Below are 18,778 nucleotides of genomic sequence, written 5' to 3' on the forward strand. Positions count from 1 at the left end.
TGGCCATTTTTTGGTTGCAGCCATTATTGTTGTTTGGCGGGCCCAGGCTGGGGATTCAAACCCGCCACCTTAGTGTGTATGTGGCTGGCGCCTTAGCCGCTTGAGCCACAGGCGCCGAGCCTTGATGGTGAATTATTAGAAATATATTTCAAATCTCCAAACGTATGTTTTACTTTTTAAATTTAAAATTATTATGCATTTCTAACTTAACTGTATTGTAGTCTATGTGATATTGACTGAAATTTGTTGAGACCTGTTTTATGCCCTAAAACATGGTCAATTTAGGTAAATGTTTCATAGTCACTTGAAAAACTGTGTAGAGTTCTATGTATGTCTATTAAGCTTATTAATTTATTCAAATCTGCTTTACTATATACCCTAATTTTTTATCTCCCAGATTATTGATAACTTTCAAGAAGCTTTTAAATTTCTGTACCATGGCTATTGGCTATAGACTTGTTTATTTTTCTTCATAATTCTGTCAATTATTGTCAGGCTGGAGTGCAGTGGCACAATCATAGCTCACTGCAGCCTCAAACTCCTGGGTTTAAACCATCCTTCTGCCTCAGCCTCCCCAGTAGCTGGGACTACAGGTGCCCTGCTCCTGAATGACTTTTCTGGTCCTCTGCCTAGCAATTCTGATTCTCTGACCTTGATCCTTTGGCCTTCACCTGTGAAATAAGCAGGTAATTCTAGTTGGCCTCTAAGCCCTGCTAAGTTCTTCCATTCTGTGATCATGGCTCCATGAGATATGGCTTGGATGTGTGGATGTTACATATTTCTTTACCCCAAACCATATCTGAAAAGACTTAGGGCTTGGTTATCAAAGTAAATGGCTTAAGTGCTGTTATTTCTTTTAGTAAACCCATAGCAGACATTGCTAATCAACCTCGGCACTCCTTCCCGCTCTGCCCAAACCCTTTTAATCATGACTAGGGCTTTTCCAAGGCTCAATTCCTCCTTTTATCCCTTGTCAGACCATGGCCAGTGCAGCGAGGGAACTGGTCATCCAGCGGTTGAGTCTGGTGAGGAGTCTGTGTGAGAGTGAGGAGCAGCGCTTACTGGAGCAGGTGCATGGTGAAGAGGAGCGGGCCCACCAGAGTATCCTGACACAGCGTGCACACTGGGCCGAGGCCCTGCAGAAGCTTGACACCATCCGCACCAGCCTGGTGGGCATGCTTACCCATCTGGATGACCTCCAGCTAATTGTAAGTCAGGCAAGGGTGAGGACATGACCATTTGGCCAGACTCTCAAAAAGTTTGAAAGCATCAGGAATATTTATTGGCAGGAGGTGAGTAGAAATGAGAATTTGGAGCAGGTATGAGTGACAAAGATTCTTTTTTTTTTGGAGACAGAGTCTACTGTCACTCCAGGTAGAGTGCAGTGGTGTCATCACAGCTCACTGCAACCTCATACTCCTGGGCTCAAGCAATTCTCCTGCTTCAACCTCCTGAGTAGCTGGGACTACAGTCATATACCACCATGCCTGGCTAATTTTTTCTATTTTTAGTAGAGACTGAGTCTCATTCTTTTCTTTTTTTTCCTGGTTGCAGTTTGGCTGGGGCCAGGTTTGAACCCGCCACCCTCAGTATATGGGGCCAGCACCCAACCCACTGAGCCACAGGCACCGCCCTTGAGTCTCATTCTTATTCACTCTGGTCTTGAACTCCTGACCTCAAGCAATCCTACCATGGCCTCCCAGAGTGCTAGAAAGATTCTTTCCTTGGCTAAACTTTACTCATGCTTCTCAACCTTGTCTTAGACCCATCAGTATACTTTCTTGTAAAATCTAGTTTTAGCAAAAGAAATCTGCTATGTCAGTTTACCCAGAACCCCTGAACCCTTAATAACTGATCATCCTCGATATCTGATCAGGTTCTTCATCCTGCACTTTCCCTCAGGTAATGTCTGATCACCTGGCCTGTCTTCAGCAAGAATCCTGTTAGGTCAGTTTAGCCAGAATCCCCCTCACCCTGGAGTTTCCTCTTAGAAATTTTCCACTGTAGCCGGGCGTTGTGGCGGGCGCCTGTGGTCCCAGCTACTTGGGAGGCGGAGGCAGGAGACTCGCTTGAGCCCAGGAGTTGGAGGTTGCTGTGAGCTGTAATGCCACGGCACTCTGCCCAGGGGGACAGCTTGAGGCTCCGTCTCAAAAAAAAAAAAAAAAAAGAAATTTTCCACTGAAAATCCACTGACTCTCACTCTGCTCCTTTTTTTTGAGACAGTTTCTCTTTGTCACACTCAGTAGAGTGCTATGGCATCACAGCTCACAGCAACCTCAAACTCCTGGGCTCAAGTGATTCTCTTGCCTCAGCCTCCCAGGTAGCTGGGACTACAGGTGCCTGCCACAATACCCAGCTATTTATAGAGACGGGTGTGTGTGTGTGTTTCTTGATCTTGCTCAGGCTGGTCTTGAACCTGTGAGCTCAGACAATCCACTGGTCTTGCAATCCTGGAGTGCTAGGATTACAGGCGTGAGCCACCACACCTGGCCCTCACTCTGCTCCTTGACTGTAAATTTCCACCTGCCCAGTCTCTCTCCCCCACTGCAAGGCCTGTTGCTGTAGTCCCTATACTGTGTTTTAACAAATATCATTGAATCATTTCTTCCTTAACATGGCACAGAGGAGTAAATTTGTATGCATTTTGGGGGTACCTGATATCAGTATTCTTTTAATTGGTGAACCAGTTGGATGCCTATTATATGCTAAGCATTACAGGATACAGCTGCCTGCTGCTTCCGGTCTCATGAAGGAGAGGAGTACCTATGCTGACAATTAGAATATGGGAGGATTTGTGCTATTATAGAAGAAATAACTTGTCTGGGTTCCCAGCCATGCAGGCTAGAGGAAGGAGGGCCAGAGAAAGCTTTCTGGGAGAAGTGACTTAGAAGATAAGGGTGGCTATATTAAAGGGAGTGGGGAGGTGGAGAGTTGAGAGGCACGCAGAAAGAACCCTGTGCTCAGAGGAGCTGACAGGGGCTCCAAGAGGAAATTGTAAAGCTTATTCTAGTCCTACCACCCAGAAGTACCATGATTAATATTTGGTACATAGCCTTTCAAAGTATCTTATATAGATACGCAGATGCCTCTAGTGTCAAGGGGACAGTGTGATACCTGAGTAAAAATGCCGAGCAGAGGGAAGGAGAATGTGGAACACCCGAGCTGTCCCTCTGCATTTTCAAATAGAGCAGTTTCCGTGATTGCCCTAGATTGTGCATTCACCTAGTCACACAGCCCAGCTTCTGTGTACAGAGCACATTCTGTCACAGACACTGGGACAGTCACAAGAGAAGATTCAGAAGGAATCACAGGCTTCCAGGGGCTGACAGTCCTAATAGGATGGTGTCAGGGTAAATAGGTGATGGTGCTGAAGTGGAGTTGGAGGGAACTCAGGATGGCATGGGACACGGGGGACAGAGTAATTCATCCTGAGTGTGTGTGTGTGTGTGCAGAGCAGCCCAGAAGGCTTTGTGTTAGGTCTTAAAGAAGAAGTAGAAGTTATTACTGTAGAGATCGTGTGCACATGGAGCCCCTACAGTAATTAAATGTGTTCGGATGTTGACTGACTGCTGGGTTTCTGGTGCCAAGCCTGACTTTGTTTTCTTTGCTCACAGGAGAAGGAGCAGGAGATTTTTGAGAGGTGAGTATGGCCTGTGATCTGCTTGGGCAGTCATGGAGACCCACAGGCTTCTGCGCAGACAGGCCCCACTGCTCTTGGGAGAAAGCACAGGGTGTACAGCTGAGTGGCTTCCCTGGAGCCAGCCCGATGGACAGGGATCTTCCTGACCTTGGTTTGGAGAACTGCTTCAGACTTACACGGAAGGCCAGTGAAATACTTATCTATCAGAGACTTTCCATGGGCTTTCTTAAACATTATCCTATTTTAAAATACAGTCTCCCTGATGGAGGGTTTTACCACCTCCCTCAGGTGAGAATATTAATGCTCAAATAGGGGAAGGGACTTGCCTAAGCTTGAAGCTGAGGATTGGACCTGCCTGACACGAGTCCAAGTGCCATCTCCTCTACCCGCCTCCTCCTTTCTCTGATGAAAGAATCTCAAAATTTTAAGGCTTAATTACTATTCAAATTTGTATTTTAATTATTCAATAATAAGAAATTTTCATCAGGTCCTACCTGAGTTTTGAAAGGCTGAGGGCCAAAGGCTGAGGATGGCCAACAGGGTGTAATTTGCCAGGCAAAGTAATTAACATCTCAAACCTTCTGTGCATGATTTCCGAGCTATTTGGAAATAACTACAGTCGATTCTTAAATGTTTTTAGATCTATTTATTTTTAATTTCAGATTAATATATTTTTTATATTTCAGTGTCAGTACCAGTACACGTGCATAAGAGAAAAAACTCCACCAACCTAAAACCATTTAAAATAAAAAATAAGTCTCCATTACCCCTCCCCAATCCCATCTTTTTTTTGGTTTTATTTGCGACAGAACCTCAAGCTGTTGCCCTGGGTAGAGTGCTGTGACATCACAGCTCACAGCTCACAGCAACCTCCAACTCCTGGGCGCAAGCGATTCTCCTGCCTCTGCCTCCCAAGCAGCTGGGACCATCGGCACCTGCCACAATGCCCAGCTATTTTTTGGTTGCAGCCATCATTGTTGTTTGGTGGGTCCAGGCTGGATTCAAACCTGCCAGCTCAGGTATGTGTGGCTGGTGCCTTAGCCACTTGAGCCACAGATACTGAGCTCCAATCCCATCATTTTAATAGATGTCTGTTTTGTAGACTTTCCTATGTGTAGTTGCAGACTGATATGTAGCTATTTTTGTTTTTTGTTGTTGTGCTTTAATTTTTTTTTTTAATTTTTTTTTTGAGACAGAGTCTCACTTTGTCATCCTCGGTAGAGTGCCAGGCATCATAGCTCACAGCAATCTCAAACTCTTGGGCTCAAGCCTCAGCCTCTCAAGTAACAGGCGCCCGTCACAATGCCCAGCTATTTTTAGAGACAAGGTCTCGCATTGGCTCAGGCTGGTCTTGAACATGTGAGCTCAGGCAATCCACCTGCCTTGGCCTCCCAAGTTCTGGGATTACAAGCATGAGTTGCCGTGCCTGGCTAAAATTGTTTTTTTTTTAAATATGTCCTCTGCTCCCTTTCAAACTTTCAGCCAGTAATTTCAGCATCCATTGATAATTCTCGTCAGAATAATCCATTTGTTTCGCTGTTTGTTTTTTCACTTATTTAGTATTAGTACAGAATCATGGACTCTTGCTTTATTTAATGCATTATAACCTATTATTGCCATTATTAGTTTTGATTTTTGAACTGTCACTGATTAGAGCCTGTCGCATTGGCTCATGCCTGTAATCCTAATACTCTGGGAGGCCGAGGAGGGCAGATTGCTTGAGCTCAGGAGTTTGAGAGCAGCCTGAGCAAGACCGAAACCCCATCCCTACTAAAAATAGAAAACTTGAGGCAAGAAGATCATTTGAGCCCAAGATTTTGAGGTTGCTGTGAGCTATGATGATGCCATGGCACTCTACCCAAGGCGACAGAGACTCTGTCTCAAAACAAGCAAACAAACTATCGCCAGTTTGGCCAGTCGGAGCCCCTTCAAGCTGGATCCAGTTTCTTTTTGATAAGTCTCCATCATTCTTTGAGTACATTCTTTATCTCAGGCACAAGAAGACATCCCAGGCCCAATTTGTTCTTTTCCTGCCCCAATCGTGGAATCAGCTATTTCCCTAGGGGTCCTGGAATTTTTTTAGTGGGGAATGAAATTTAGAAACCAAGACCTGGGCATTAAGTGTACACATTGTCATTCCTTCCAGGGCTTCCCAGTGGAGTAGACAGAGCTAACAAGTGTGTGTGTATTAATTTTTTTATGCATGCATTTGTAGTTCCAATCCAACACCACAGGGTTTTCCCTTTGCCCTCCCCCATTCTATATAAATGTGTATATATATATATATATATATTTTTTTTTTTTTTTTTTTTTTGGAGACAGAGTCTTACTATTTTGCCCTCGGTAGAGTGCCGTGGTGTCACAGCTCACAGCAACCTCCAACTCTTGGGCTTAGGCAATTCTCTTGCTTCAGCCTCCCAAGTAACTGGGACTACAGGCACTCACCACAATGCCTGGCTATTTTTTTTGTTGCAGTTGTCATTGTTTAGCTGGCCTGGGCCGGGTTCGAACCCACCAGCCTCAGTGTATGTGGCTGACCACTGTGCTATGAGTGCTGAGCACCCCCATTCTATATTTGTATCTTTCTTCTTTTTTTTTTGCAGGTTTTGGCCACCGTGCTACAAGTGCTGAGCACCCCCATTCTATATTTGTATCTTTTTTTTTTTTGCAGGTTTTGGCCGGGGCTGGGTTTGAACCCTCCACCCCCAGTTATGCGGCCGGCACCCTACTCCTTTGAGCCGTAGGCGCCGCCCTGTATCTTTCTTCTTTTACAGTGGAACCCTGGCTCCCAACAATATCAATGTATCTGTTCATTTGGTCAGTCCTACAATATACACAGAGTCATTTGAGAATTGCTTAGCCCGTGCTGCTATTGACAAACCTACTAGCAGAGTTCAAGATTTGTGTGTAGGGTCGGCACCTGTAGCTCAAGCAGCTAAGGTGCCAGCCACATACACCAGAGCTGGTAGGTTCGAATCCAGCCCAGGCCTGCCAAACAACAATGACAACTACAACCAAAAAATAGCTGGGCATTGTGGTGGATGCCTGTAGTCCCAGCTACGTGGAAGGCTAAGGCAAGAGAATTGCTTAGGCAAGAGTTGGAGGTTGCTGTGAGCTCTGATGCCATGCCAGGACAACAGCTTCAGGCTCGGTCTAAAAAAAAAAGATTTGTGTGTAGTTGTTTGTGCCCTTAGGCTGAGGGTATACACCCTAAAGCCCTGTGTGCAAAAGTTGTCAAGCCCCATCGAGCTGGAAATCACTTGCCTAACTAGAAATGCCTTTGTGGCTATGGCGTTGTTTCCGCGTGCATGGCTGTGCTCTGCATTGACCTATCAAGCAAACAGCTCTTGCTGCAAAGACAGGGCATTCTGACCCCACAGGGCCTGCTGCATTCAAGCCCTATTTCCTTTCTACCCCTTTGAGGCTGTGAGTTTTCTCTTCTGTCCCCGGAGGTAGCTAGCCCAGGTGGTTCTCTGTAGACTCTAGTGTCATGTTTGGTCTCAGATTTGCCCTGGGACGACAGCTTAGCACTGCTGACACTGGCTTCTCTTTGCTCCCCACCTGTTGGCTGGGGCTTTTCTAGACTGAGCTTCTGTGCTTTGAGAAGAAGGCAACAGACCTTCTCTTGTCCTGACCACAAAGAGCCTTTGTTACCAGAGCCTGCTCCTAGCATTTCTGAGGCTCTGTGTACCTCGTTCTTCCCAAGCCAGGACAGTCAGTGACAGCCTTGCAAAGAGCTCACATCCATCAGGGCACATGTTTCATTCTCTGTCCCCAACTCCATTTACAGGTAGGGCTATGGAGATCTGTGGAGAGATCTCCTACTGCCTGATCCTCAGTACTATAGGCAGTTGGAAGTTTCTTTCTGAGAGCCCAGGTCAGAGGTCTGCAAAGCTATGTGGTAAATCCCACTGTGCCCTGTACCCCTTTGAGATTTTACTTATGGTCAAGGAAATAATTGTGCTGAATCGTGCCTGGGCTCCATCCAGGTTTGCTCTATTTTTGCATGGAGGCAGGACTGGAATCCAAGCCTCTCTTTTTAGCTGAGTGTCTTCTCTGCACCTCTCTTCTCTTCTGTCAAGTGGCATAACCACAATCTCCCAGGTTATGGTAGAGTTTAAATGTGATTGTGTATAATAACAGCCAGCCCAGAGCCTGGCTGCTGGATACATGCAGTTCTCTCTTCCTACTCATCCTGTCTTCCCAAAGTACCTCTGCAGTAAAACCCAGGCCCCACTGAAGATGAGAAGAGATAATTATTTGGAACAAATTGCTATGACTAATTTGTGGTTGGGGTGATGGCCCCTTCCTATGTGACCCCTCAGGGGTGTTTGCATTTTAGAAGCAGGGAAGTGGCTGTGCTTTCTGCTGGAACTGAGGGACACGTTACTGATGCAACAGTAATGCTGGGAGGTAGGGAGGAGACTTTCTGGGGGAGATTGGAAAGACTGCCATCTGGGGGTTCTGGAGGCGCAGGTCTTAGTCTCAGCTGTGCTGTGAACTTACAGAGGGACACTGGTGAGCTCTGAGCGCATCACCTTCAGTTTCCAGTAGAGGTGTGAAGTATGCACCTCCCTGGAAATTGTCTATCTGCTTTGCTGGAATTAAGGCTACAGGGGGTGAGGAGAGATGCAGGGGGAAATGCCCACCTTCTCTTTTGGCTCAACCCCCTCTAGGAGCCCCTGTGTGGGGCCTGGCTGCCAATTTTGGTGACACCCTGGTGGGAGGAGGATTTTATTTCCGTCCATCCCCTTTCCCTATATACTGATCCAGATACATCTTTGGAACCTTCCTGAATCTCTGTCTCTGTTTTTTCCCTGCATAAGGACTGAAGAAGCAGAGGGCATTTTGGATCCCCAGGAGTCAGAAAAGTTAAACTTTAACGAGAAGTGTACTCGGAGTCCGCTACTCACTCAACTCTGGGCAATAGCAGTTCTTGGGTCTCTCTCAGGTAAGGAGCTGTGAGAGCCCAGCACAGTGGTCTCTCTGGGGTTTGCTTCTGGGTCACACTGGGGACTAGTGCTTCTGGGATGGCGACTGAAACAACCAGTAATGCTGGGTGTAGGCTGATCAGTGGGTCTGTTCTATGGTTGGTTTAGGATAAATCTTGATCCTATAAACTATGTCCTCCTTACATCCTGCCCTACTGGGGCAGCTCAGTATTATTTATTGGAAACCTTGGGTTTCTTTTTTTTTTTGATACGGAGTCTGCTCTGTCACCTGGGCTGAGGTGTTGTGGCATCAGCCTAACTCACAGCAACCTCAAACTCCTGGGTTCAATGGATCCTCTTACCCTACCCTCCCAAATAGCTGGGATTATAGGCACCTGCTGCAATGCCTTGCTAATTTTCCTATTTTTTAGTAGAGATGGGGTCTGGCTCTTGCTCGTGCTGGTCTTGAACTCCTGGGGTTCAAGCAGTTCTCCTGCCTCAGCCTCCCAGAGTGCTAGGATTACAGGTGTGAGCCACCACATTCAGCCTTTAGGTTTCTCTTTTAAGAAGATGTAATTTACAGGCAACTGGAGAGTGTCTGAGCCAAGAATGAAACTTCCTGGATTTGCTTCACTTATTCACTTAACAAACACTGACTCAGGCCGAGTGTGGGCCTGACCCTGTGCTGCATGTTGGGGTCACAGAGGAGAACACGACATGGTCTTCCGCCCTCCCCCTTAACACGGAGGTTCTCACAGCAGGCTTTCTGCAAGTTGGTTGGTAGTGTCTATAATCCCAGTGGTTTTTGCACAACTAATGGAATAGTTAACAGACTGGATTAATTTTCAATGTTAACCCTCTCCCTACACACACACATGTTATCCTTAAAGTTTTGGTACAGATTCTGGATTCTGGTCTCAGACAGTGCCTGCTTTACCAGCAGTCTATTTTAGTTATTTTCTGGAAACAGCATATCTCAGGCTTCCTGACTTCCAGATAGGACAAGTCTGATTTGGAGACCAAGCAGAAAGCAGAAGCAGTGGGCAGAAATGGCTCAGTGGGTAGGGCGCCAGCCCCATATACCGAGAGTGGCAGGTTTGAACCCAGCCTCGGCCAAACTGCGACAAAAAATAGCCAGGTGTTGTGGCGGGTGCCTGTAGTGCCAGCTACTCGGGAGTCTGAGGCAAGAGAATCACCTAAGCCCATGAGTTGGAGGTTGCTGTGAGCTGCTTTATCGCACTCTACCAAGGGTGATAAATGAGACTCTGTCTCTATAAATAAAAAAGAAAGCAGAAGCAGTGCAATGAGTGCTACATGTAGGAACAAGATGCCAATCCTTCATTTTGAACTTGTCACCAACTCAGTGCATAGTCTCAGGCAACGCACTGATCTCTGTCTCTGGGCCTTCTTTCTAACAGAGCTTACAGAGACTTGGACTAATAAAGACTGTTACCATGCCTACAGTTTATTGAGTACCTATTATATGCTGAGCACTTTACATGTATCATGTAATTCTTTTTTTTTTTTTTTTTTTGGAGACAGAGTCATAGCTGACAGCAACCTCAAACTCTTGGGCTCAAGCCATTCTCTTGCTTCAGCCTCCTGAGTAGCTGGGACTACAGGGACCTGCCATGATGCCTGGCTATTTTTCTTTTAGAGACAGGGTCCTACTCTTGCTCAGGCTGGTATCAAACTCCTGAGCGCAGGCAGTCCACTTGCCAAAGCCTCCCAGAGTGCTAGGATTATAGGCATGAGCCACCATACCCTTTTAATTCTTGTGACTATCCTGTGATAAATCCGATTTTGACATCTATTTTATAGACAAGGAAACTGAGGCTCAGAGAGAGTAAACGACTCATCTGAGGTCTCACTGACAGTGAGTGGTAAAGAAGCCCTTTGCTACCTGGTGAGACCAGGTCAGGGCAGTGGTGGACCTCAGATAACTCTCAGAATTCGTTCTGGCAGGCACAGAGGACATACGTATTGATGAGAGGACCGTCAGCCCCTTCCTGCAATTGTCAGATGATCGACGAACCCTGACCTTCAGTGCCAAGAAGTCCAAGGCCTGTGTAGATGGCCCAGAGCGCTTTGATCACTGGCCCAATGCCCTGGCTGCCACCTCCTTCCAGGCAGGGCTCCATGCCTGGATGGTGAATGTTCAGAACAGTGGTGCCTATAAGGTGGGCGTGGCCTCAGGCCAGCTGCCCCGCAAGGGTTCCGGCAGTGACTGCCGTCTAGGCCATAATGCCTTCTCCTGGGTCTTCTCTCGCTATGATCAAGAGTTCCGTTTCTTGCACAATGGGCAGCACGAGCCCCTGGGGCTGTTGCGGTGCCCAGCTCAGCTGGGTGTGTTGCTGGACTTGCAGGCTCAGGAGCTGCTCTTCTATGATCCAGCCTCAGGCACGGTGCTCTACATCCACCACGCATCCTTCCCTGGGCCCCTCTTCCCTGTCTTTGCTGTGGCTGACCAGACCATTTCTATCATTCACTGACCTCTGGCTGCAGAGTAGTCAGGTCTACCTTCCAGCCCCTCGTTAGGCCATGTTTCTATCCACTATCCTTTTCCCAAATGATGTGAATGATGTTTCTAAGGCAAACAGGACCCACACCCAATGGGCAGCTTTTGGAAGGGGGGGATCTGCTTCAGATCTGGGCCCAAACTTTAAATTTTGGGTATCCATGGGGAGTCTGCTGTTCCCAAATCTACCATGCATCTGTCCTTCCAAGGGTGTCTTTGTCTCTGGCATGGCGCCTGGTGCGTAGAGTGTGTAATGAAAGGATGCGGGATGGCTGGATAGACATGGTAGTCTCTGAAAAGGCTCTGCCCCACTTTGGGCATGTAGAAGTGGTTCTCTCAGAAACCTGGGCTGAAGCTTCTTCCTCCCCTAAGTTCAGTGCTTCTCAATCTTTTTCATGATATGGCACATCGAGAACATATTTTTTCTAGTACACAAGGACAACATGAAAGGCTGCTCCTGGTTGGAGGACTCTGGCCTGAGGGGCTATGTCCTTTACCCAGGTCCTCCTAGGACCTCAGAAGACCAAGAGATGACATCTCCAGGTGACCTCACTGTAACACTGCTGTTGGCATCTGTCTCAAACTGTAACAATCTGTCTCAATCTGCATCTGTAACACTAAGCTCCAGCCTATGCCCACTGGTGGCAGCTTGAGTTCTCCCACCTGACAGCCTCCTCTGCCCTAAAGTGGAGACCTGAAGTGAGGGCTTCCAGCAGAAAGAGCTGAGGGGTAAGAGGCCAGCCTTGGGGCACATGGACATGATTAAAGGTCTTAAAAACTTCAAATATGTCTTCCACCCTCTTTGCTGGTAACTGGGCATTTGTCTTCCTTACCCTCATCTGCATTCTCAGAAACAAGTGGCAGCTTAGCATAACAAAGAGCCTGGAGACATTATTGGGACCAAAGGCAAGTCCCTTCATGTTTCCCTCTGTGAATAGAAGTCTCCCAACTTTCACCCAGGAGCATTCTTCTAAAGCAATCTTACCTATAACTCCAGGCTCCTGGGGCTGAAGAGGATGAGAGCCCCAGCTCAGTTTGAAAATCACTGTTTAATCAGCAGAAGTCACAAGGTAAGACTGGTCAGGGTCAGTGGGTATTGAGTGAAATAGCCCAAAACTCAGGAAAAGCAACTGCTTGGCCCTAGCCTTAGTGGCTATGCAGAAATGTGGACTCAAATTGGCCAGGAGTAGAGTTGTCTAGACAAACACTGAAAAATCCCAATTTGTATGTGAAATCTCTTTGTTTTGCTTTTGCTCGATAGTTCACTTAAAACACTGGGCAGGTCAAATCCAGTTCACAGATCAATTGGCAGTGTTTTTGGTTGAGATGATCTCTGAGGCCCTTAGAACTGTGAGAACACAACTTATGTCCTGTGTCCTCATCACCTGACATTTGGGAATTATTGCTGAGTCACCTAGCCTTGGTGCCAGTTTCATAACAGATCCAGAAGGGACCTTCTGTGAGATCCTCCCAAACCATGAACCCAGCTCCCCACAGCAGCCTTTAGTCCCTAGCTCATGGACCTGCTGCAGGAATGTCTCCCATCCCTCAGCCCACCTAAATGCCACCCCTGCTACCAATCTTCAACTTGGGGTCCACTCCAGAGCCTTCCCTGCTGTGGGCACCAGAACACACACTGGGTGTGTGCCTATGTTAACCTGTACTATCCCCTGTACCTGGCACTGAGCAAGGCAGAGATATCCAGTAAATCCACAGAAGAAAAGTGTGGAAAGACAGGATAGGCAAGAAAAGAAACAGAACTTCAAAAAACCCAACCCACTTGTTCAGTCTCCCATTCCCTCTATTACCGCTACCCTGAGCTATAGGTTCTTGTTCCCTGTACTTTTCTCCCATGGGAATGCCCTTCAAGACTGACACCCTTCAGGACATAATTTCCCTGTTCTGTGAACTCAGGCAATCCACCCACCTCTGCCCCTCAGAGTGCTAGGATTTCAGGCATGAGCCACCTTGCCTGGCCTAAGTGTGATACTTCTTGCAGCAATCTCCAGGATGAAGTCTAGGCTTCCTCTTGCATGTCTGTCTCTCAGTAGAAAATGGCTTCTTTCTTTCCCTCTTTCTTCAGCTCCAAACCATTAGAGCTTTTGTTAATTTTTTTCATTTTGCATTATAAAATGCATCTTCCCAGTTAGCCTTCCTTTAGTGTCAGAAGATGATGGTATTCCCCTTTCTTGAATTCTGTTCCTCACATCGCTTACAAGCTGAGTGATGGAATTTCTCCAGTAAGAAGGGTATATCTGCAGTTTTTCTCCACTCTCCTTCTTAGTTAACGAGTAAAGGATGTAACTGTTCCTAACTGTAGCTTCCATCAGCCAAAGAAATAATTTTTCCACTATTTGTAGGACCGCCTTATAAATCTGTAACAACTACAATAGTGATCAGCTCTGTCCGCTCTTCCCATAAACTATGTGTATTCTAAAATAACTTGTTGGGCATGGTAGCTCTTGCCTGTAATCCTAGCACTTGGGAGGCCGAGGTAGGTGGATTGCCTGAGCTCAGATTCGAGACCAGCCTGAACCAGTGCAAGACTTCGTCTCTAAAAATAGCTGGGCATTGTGGTGGGTGCATGTAGGCCCAGCTACTTGGGAGGCTTAGGCAAGAGAATCGCTTGAGCCCAAGAGTTTGAGGTTACTGTGAGCTGTGATGCCACAGCACTTTACCAAGGATGACAAAGTAAGACTCTGTCTCAAAAAAATAATAAAATAACTTGTCAGTTTTTCAAATTGAACAGGTTGTTTCTTCCTATAACCAGTGATGAGCTGTGCTTGAGGGCCAAAGAATGTACCCAGCATCATCACTAACCTCTTGTCATTGAATGAGAGGCACATCATTTTCAAATCACATTGATAGGCACATAATTCACATTCCTGAAGTTTCTTCTTTTTCAGATCATTTGGAAAATCCTTCCCAGAGGTCACAACTGTTTCTGTTACATATATTTTCATTTTATACAATCTTTGCTGTGTGACAGAGTACAGGAACTTTTTATTTTATTCACTTATTTGTTTTTAGACAGACTCACTCAGTTGTCCTAGGGTTGAGTTCCATGGCATTATAGCTCACAGCAATCTCAAACTCTTGGGCTCAAGCCGTTCTCTTGCCTCAAACTCCCAACTAGCTTGGACTGTAAGCAGTCCACCTACCTCAGCCTCCCAGAGTGCTAGAATTAGATGTGAGCCACTGCACCTAGCCCAGAGTAGAGGAACTTTATAAGTTTGCCATTGCCCTCAACCTAGCTACTTGTTACAGGATGCCTAGTATCCTCTCTTTCTTTTTTATCACTATCTTCAGAATCACTGGAACTAATATCGCTGCACACAGGAAGTTTCTTCAATGCTTACTTTCATCACTAAACTCTTCCTTCAACCTCGTTATCCTCAAAATTCTACACTGCAATATCATTGTGACTTACACACCTCTCCCTGCTTGTAAGAAAACGTTCTTACAAACACAACCAAATGGATAAATACAATGCGCCCATCACCTGTTCACATCAAAACCCACAGGCTGCTGAGAAACAAAGAGTACAACCTGCACTATCTCTTGGCTAGAGTACGTACTACATGAGGAAATGTGTGGAGAGGCTCCAACAGCGGAGCAGGTAAACAAACACAACAACACTTCAGAATCTGCCAACATCAGAGTGGAACAGGAAAATCATTTGTCAGAGAAGATTGAAAATGGGATCACAAAGGGTTAAGGGTTACACATATATGCATATAAAGAGTTTAGGCGGCTCAGCACCTGTGGCTCAAGCGGCTAAGGCGCCAGCCACATACACCTAAGGTGGCGGGTTCGAATCCAGCCCGGACCCGCCAAACAACAATAATGGCTGCAACCAAAAAATAGCCGGGCGTTGTGGCAGGCGCCTGTGGTCCCAGCTACTTGGGAGGCTGAGGCAGGTGACTCGCTTGAGCCCAGGAGTTGGAGGTTGCTGTGAGCAATGAAGCCACAGCACTCTACCCAGGGGGACAGCTTGAGGCTCTGTCTCAAAAAAAAAAAAAAAAAAAAGAGTTTAGGGCCAGGCATGGTGGCTTAAGCTTGAAATCCTAGCACTTTTGAAAGCTGAGGTAGGGTTCAGCTTCCTTAAGGCCAGGAATTTGACACCAACTGGACCAACATACTGAGACCTCATCTCTCCAAATAATAGAAAGAATTAGCCAGGCCTTGTGGCCACCTGTACTCCCTGCTACTTAGGAGGCTGAGATAGGAGGATCACGTGAACCCAGGAGTTGAGATTGTAGTGAGCTGTGATGACACTACTATACTTAGGCCAAGCAACAGAGCCAGATTATCTCAAAGAATAAAAATTAGAAATGAACTTAGCAAGCACGAGTTTACAGTGTTTCTTCTCATAACTGTGACTACAATGCTCCTTACCTAAACTCTCCTATTCAGACTATGTGATACTAATGGACAGTGTCCCTATAGCACAACTTGGCACTGATTTTTTTTTTTTTTTTTGGAGACAGTCTCACTTTGTCCCCCTTGGTAGAGTGCCATGGCATCACAGCTCACAGCAACCTCAAACTCTTGAGCTCAAGCAATTCTCTTGCCGTAGCCTCCTGAGTAGCTGTGACAACACCCAGCTGTTTTTAGAAATGAGGTCTTATTCTGGCTCAGGCTGGTCTCAAACTCATGAGCTCAGGTGATCCACTCACCTCCGTCTCTTAGAGTGCTAGGATTACAGGCATGAACCACCAGGCCCAGCCTCACTGGCACTGATTTTTAAACTAAGCTCTGACCTCAAGTTTCCATGGGGAGACTGTTTCAGAGGCTGAATGAGAGTTCATAGGACCTCTGCTTTAACTCTAGCAGTTTCTTGGAGGTTTTTTTTTCCATTTTGGATAATAAGGTTTCGGATCACCCATGATAGCGTTTAGAAGTACTTGGTTTTGAAGCTGGTTGGGCCCTCGGTGAGTCTTGCTGGATGTGAAGGGGACCCACAGAGGAAAATGGATACAGATATGAATGAAAATGAATGAACTCAGAGACGGGAGCCGGTCAGTGGGGCAAAGCCAAAAGCCTAGCCCTCACAACAGGTGATAGAGGCTGCAGAGAGAGGCACAAAGTCCAGAGCTGTGGGGAAAGAAAAGACTCTCTGTCTCCAGTGTTTCCTTAAGGTTTTCTCCGTGGCCTAGACCCCAGCCACTTTCCTCACCAAACTCAAAGCCCTGGGGTTGTGCCCTCCAGGCTGTCAAGGGCAGGCAGAAGATGGGACAGAGAGGGCAGGATGTGTTCTTTAGGTATAGAATCCCTGACTATGGGGTCCAGGGGTTCTGGGCCGACCACAAGGAAGCTGTGCATGCCTGCAGCACGAGCCCCCTGATAGTCACAGCGGTAGCTGTCCCCAACGTGGGCTGCCACTGCTGGCTCCACGTGAGCAAGCCGCAAGGCCTTATGGAAAATGCGGGGATCTGGCTTGGGCCAGCCAGCAGCCTCAGAGGTCAGCACAAAGTCAAAGTGTTCCCGCAGGCCAAGACCTACTAGGATGTCCTCTAGTCGACGGTCAAAGTTGGAGATCACTGCCAGCTTCAGCCCCCGCCTGCGGCACTCCCTCAGAGTGTTCTCAGCCCCCTCCAACACCTGCCAGGTGCTGGGGCTGCTGAAGTCCTCATATAGCTGTTTGGCAATGGGGGCTACAGCCTGGGTATCCTGGACACCTGCCAGGCGGAAGGTCTGTAGAACAACATCCAGCCACCACTGGCGGGAGGTGAGGCCACGGTTCAGGCCATAGTTGGGGAAGCTGTGGCTCTGAGCCCTGTACGCCTGCCCAAAGGCTTGTCCCAAGGCGGTGGCTTCCACTTGTAGCCCATGGGCCCGTGCCTTGTTGGCATATTCCTCCCCCACAGGGCGGCAGACCCTGACCAGTGTGTCCTTTACATCCCATGTCAAAAGTCGTATCTGTAGCTGGCGTGCCATGGAAGCCAAGTCCACCCCAATTCCACCTCAGGTCCCACGGTCAGTCCAGAAAAAACTGTGCTGGATGAGACCACTCCTCCACAACCTAACAATCTTCTCTTTCCAGACCTCGTTGGTCAGATTTGCTAACTGGCATGAGGCACTTGGGAAATGTCTTCACAGGACAAGATCCTATAATGAAAAACAGCAAGTGAGGTGGAAACTCAGGGCCTGATATCAGACTGACTGGGTTCAAATTCTGGTGCTGTGACCCTAGGACAGTCATTCTCTGAATCCTTGTCTCATGTGTAAGAGGAACATCATGACACCAACCTCACAAGATGCTAAGGTGAATGAGATAGTTTACCAACAAATTTCAAAGCACCTTTATGAAATAGATCTGGGAAACAGAACAGACTTCCAGTCTCATGGCATTTATAGGCAGTGAAGAATAGGGGATATATATGTTAGACAAAGAACTATACAAATAATTAAGCATAATTAAGTCAATATGTACCATAAAGGGCCAGGTGTGGTGGCTCACACTTGTAATCCTAGCAGTTGGGAGGCTGAGGCAGGTGGATTGCCTGAGCTCATGGGTTCGAGACCAGCCTGAGCCAGAGTGAGACCTTGTCTCTAAAAAATAAAAAAAGCCAGGCACTGTGCATGCATCTGTCGTCCCAGCTACTTGGGAAGCTGAAGCAAGAGAATCACTTGAGCCTGGGAGTTTGAGGTTGCTGTGAGCTATGATGCCACAGCACTTTACCGAGGGCAACAAAGTGAGACTCTGTCTCAAAAAAAACAGTACCATAACGATAAATCCAGGGAACCAATCTAGTTGCTGTTGTCAGGGAATTTCATAAGCAAGTGAAGCTTCAGTGGAGATTTAAAGAATGAACATATTAGAAGTATAGTGGCTAAGTACTCCTGGCAGTCAAAATTTGGAGCTTTGGGGAGCCAGCTCAGGCAGGGCCTTATAGGTCAAAGCAAGGAAACAATTATTATGATTGCTATTACTATTATTAACAATATCAAAGACAAGAACACCTGTAGGCTCGGTGCCCTTAGCTCAGTTGTTAGGGCACTGGCCACATACACTGAGGTAGGCAGGTTTGATCCAGCCCAGGCCTACTAAACAACGACAACTACAACAAGAATAAAAAAAAAAAAATAGCTGGGCACTGTGGTGGACACCTGTATTCCCAGCTACTCAGGAGGCTGAGGCAAGAGAATCGCTTAAGCCCAAGAGTTAGAGGTTGCTGTAAGCTATGTCGCCACAGCACTCTACCAAGGGCCACACAGAGAGACTGGCTTAAAAAAGAAAAAAAAAAAAGGCTCAGTGCCTGTACCTCAGTGGCTAGGGTGCCAGCCACGTACACTGGAGCTGGCAGGTTTGAACCCAGCCCAAGCCTGTCAAACAACAATGACAACTACAACCAAATAATAACCAGGCATTGTGGTGGGCACCTGTAGTCTCACTAGTTGGGAGACTGAGGCAAAAGAATCGCTTAAACCCAAGAGTTGGAGGTTGCTGTGAGCTGTGACGACATAGCACTGTACCCAGGGTGACATAGTGAGACTCTGTCTCAAAAAAAAAGGAAAGAGCACTTGTAGACCATCTAGCCAACATCCTGACTGCTGAGCAGTGAAGACTGAGCCAGAAAGGGGTGGCGGATACTTGCCTAAGGTTACAATGAGTCAGAGGCTAGAACCCTAACTTTCAGACTCCACCGCATCATGCTTAGATGTATTTGGATTAAAAAAAAAAAA

At 46.9% G+C, this 18,778-nt stretch overlaps 2 protein-coding genes across 4 annotated transcripts in view; one reads left to right on the forward strand and one right to left on the reverse strand.

Moving 5' to 3' along the window:
- Positions 1-13,065, forward strand: part of BSPRY (B-box and SPRY domain containing) — a 22,877-nt gene extending 9,812 nt beyond the window's left edge. Inside the window, exons 3-6 of one of the 3 annotated variants that reach the window (XM_003785232.3) lie at positions 978-1,208; positions 3,615-3,640; positions 8,467-8,591; positions 10,537-13,065. In XM_003785232.3, coding sequence (XP_003785280.1) covers positions 978-1,208; positions 3,615-3,640; positions 8,467-8,591; positions 10,537-11,063 — 909 coding nt within the window. In that variant the 3' untranslated portion in view covers positions 11,064-13,065. Of the gene's footprint in view, positions 1-977; positions 1,224-3,614; positions 3,641-8,466; positions 8,592-10,536 lie in introns of all 3 variants that reach the window. The other 2 variants (XM_023510618.1, XM_023510619.1) reach the window with 2 other exon arrangements.
- Positions 13,066-15,773: 2,708 nt separating this feature from the next.
- Positions 15,774-18,778, reverse strand: part of HDHD3 (haloacid dehalogenase like hydrolase domain containing 3) — a 4,217-nt gene continuing 1,212 nt past the window's right edge. The window contains exon 3 of the mRNA XM_003785233.3: positions 15,774-17,200. Within this exon, the coding sequence (XP_003785281.1) occupies positions 16,274-17,029 (756 nt within the window). The 5' untranslated portion in view covers positions 17,030-17,200 and the 3' untranslated portion in view covers positions 15,774-16,273. The remainder of the gene's footprint in view (positions 17,201-18,778) is intronic.

The sequence above is a fragment of the Otolemur garnettii genome, unplaced genomic scaffold, assembly GCF_000181295.1.
Source record: "Otolemur garnettii isolate 467f Iridium unplaced genomic scaffold, OtoGar3 scaffold00014, whole genome shotgun sequence".
Classification (NCBI taxonomy): domain Eukaryota; kingdom Metazoa; phylum Chordata; class Mammalia; order Primates; family Galagidae; genus Otolemur; species Otolemur garnettii.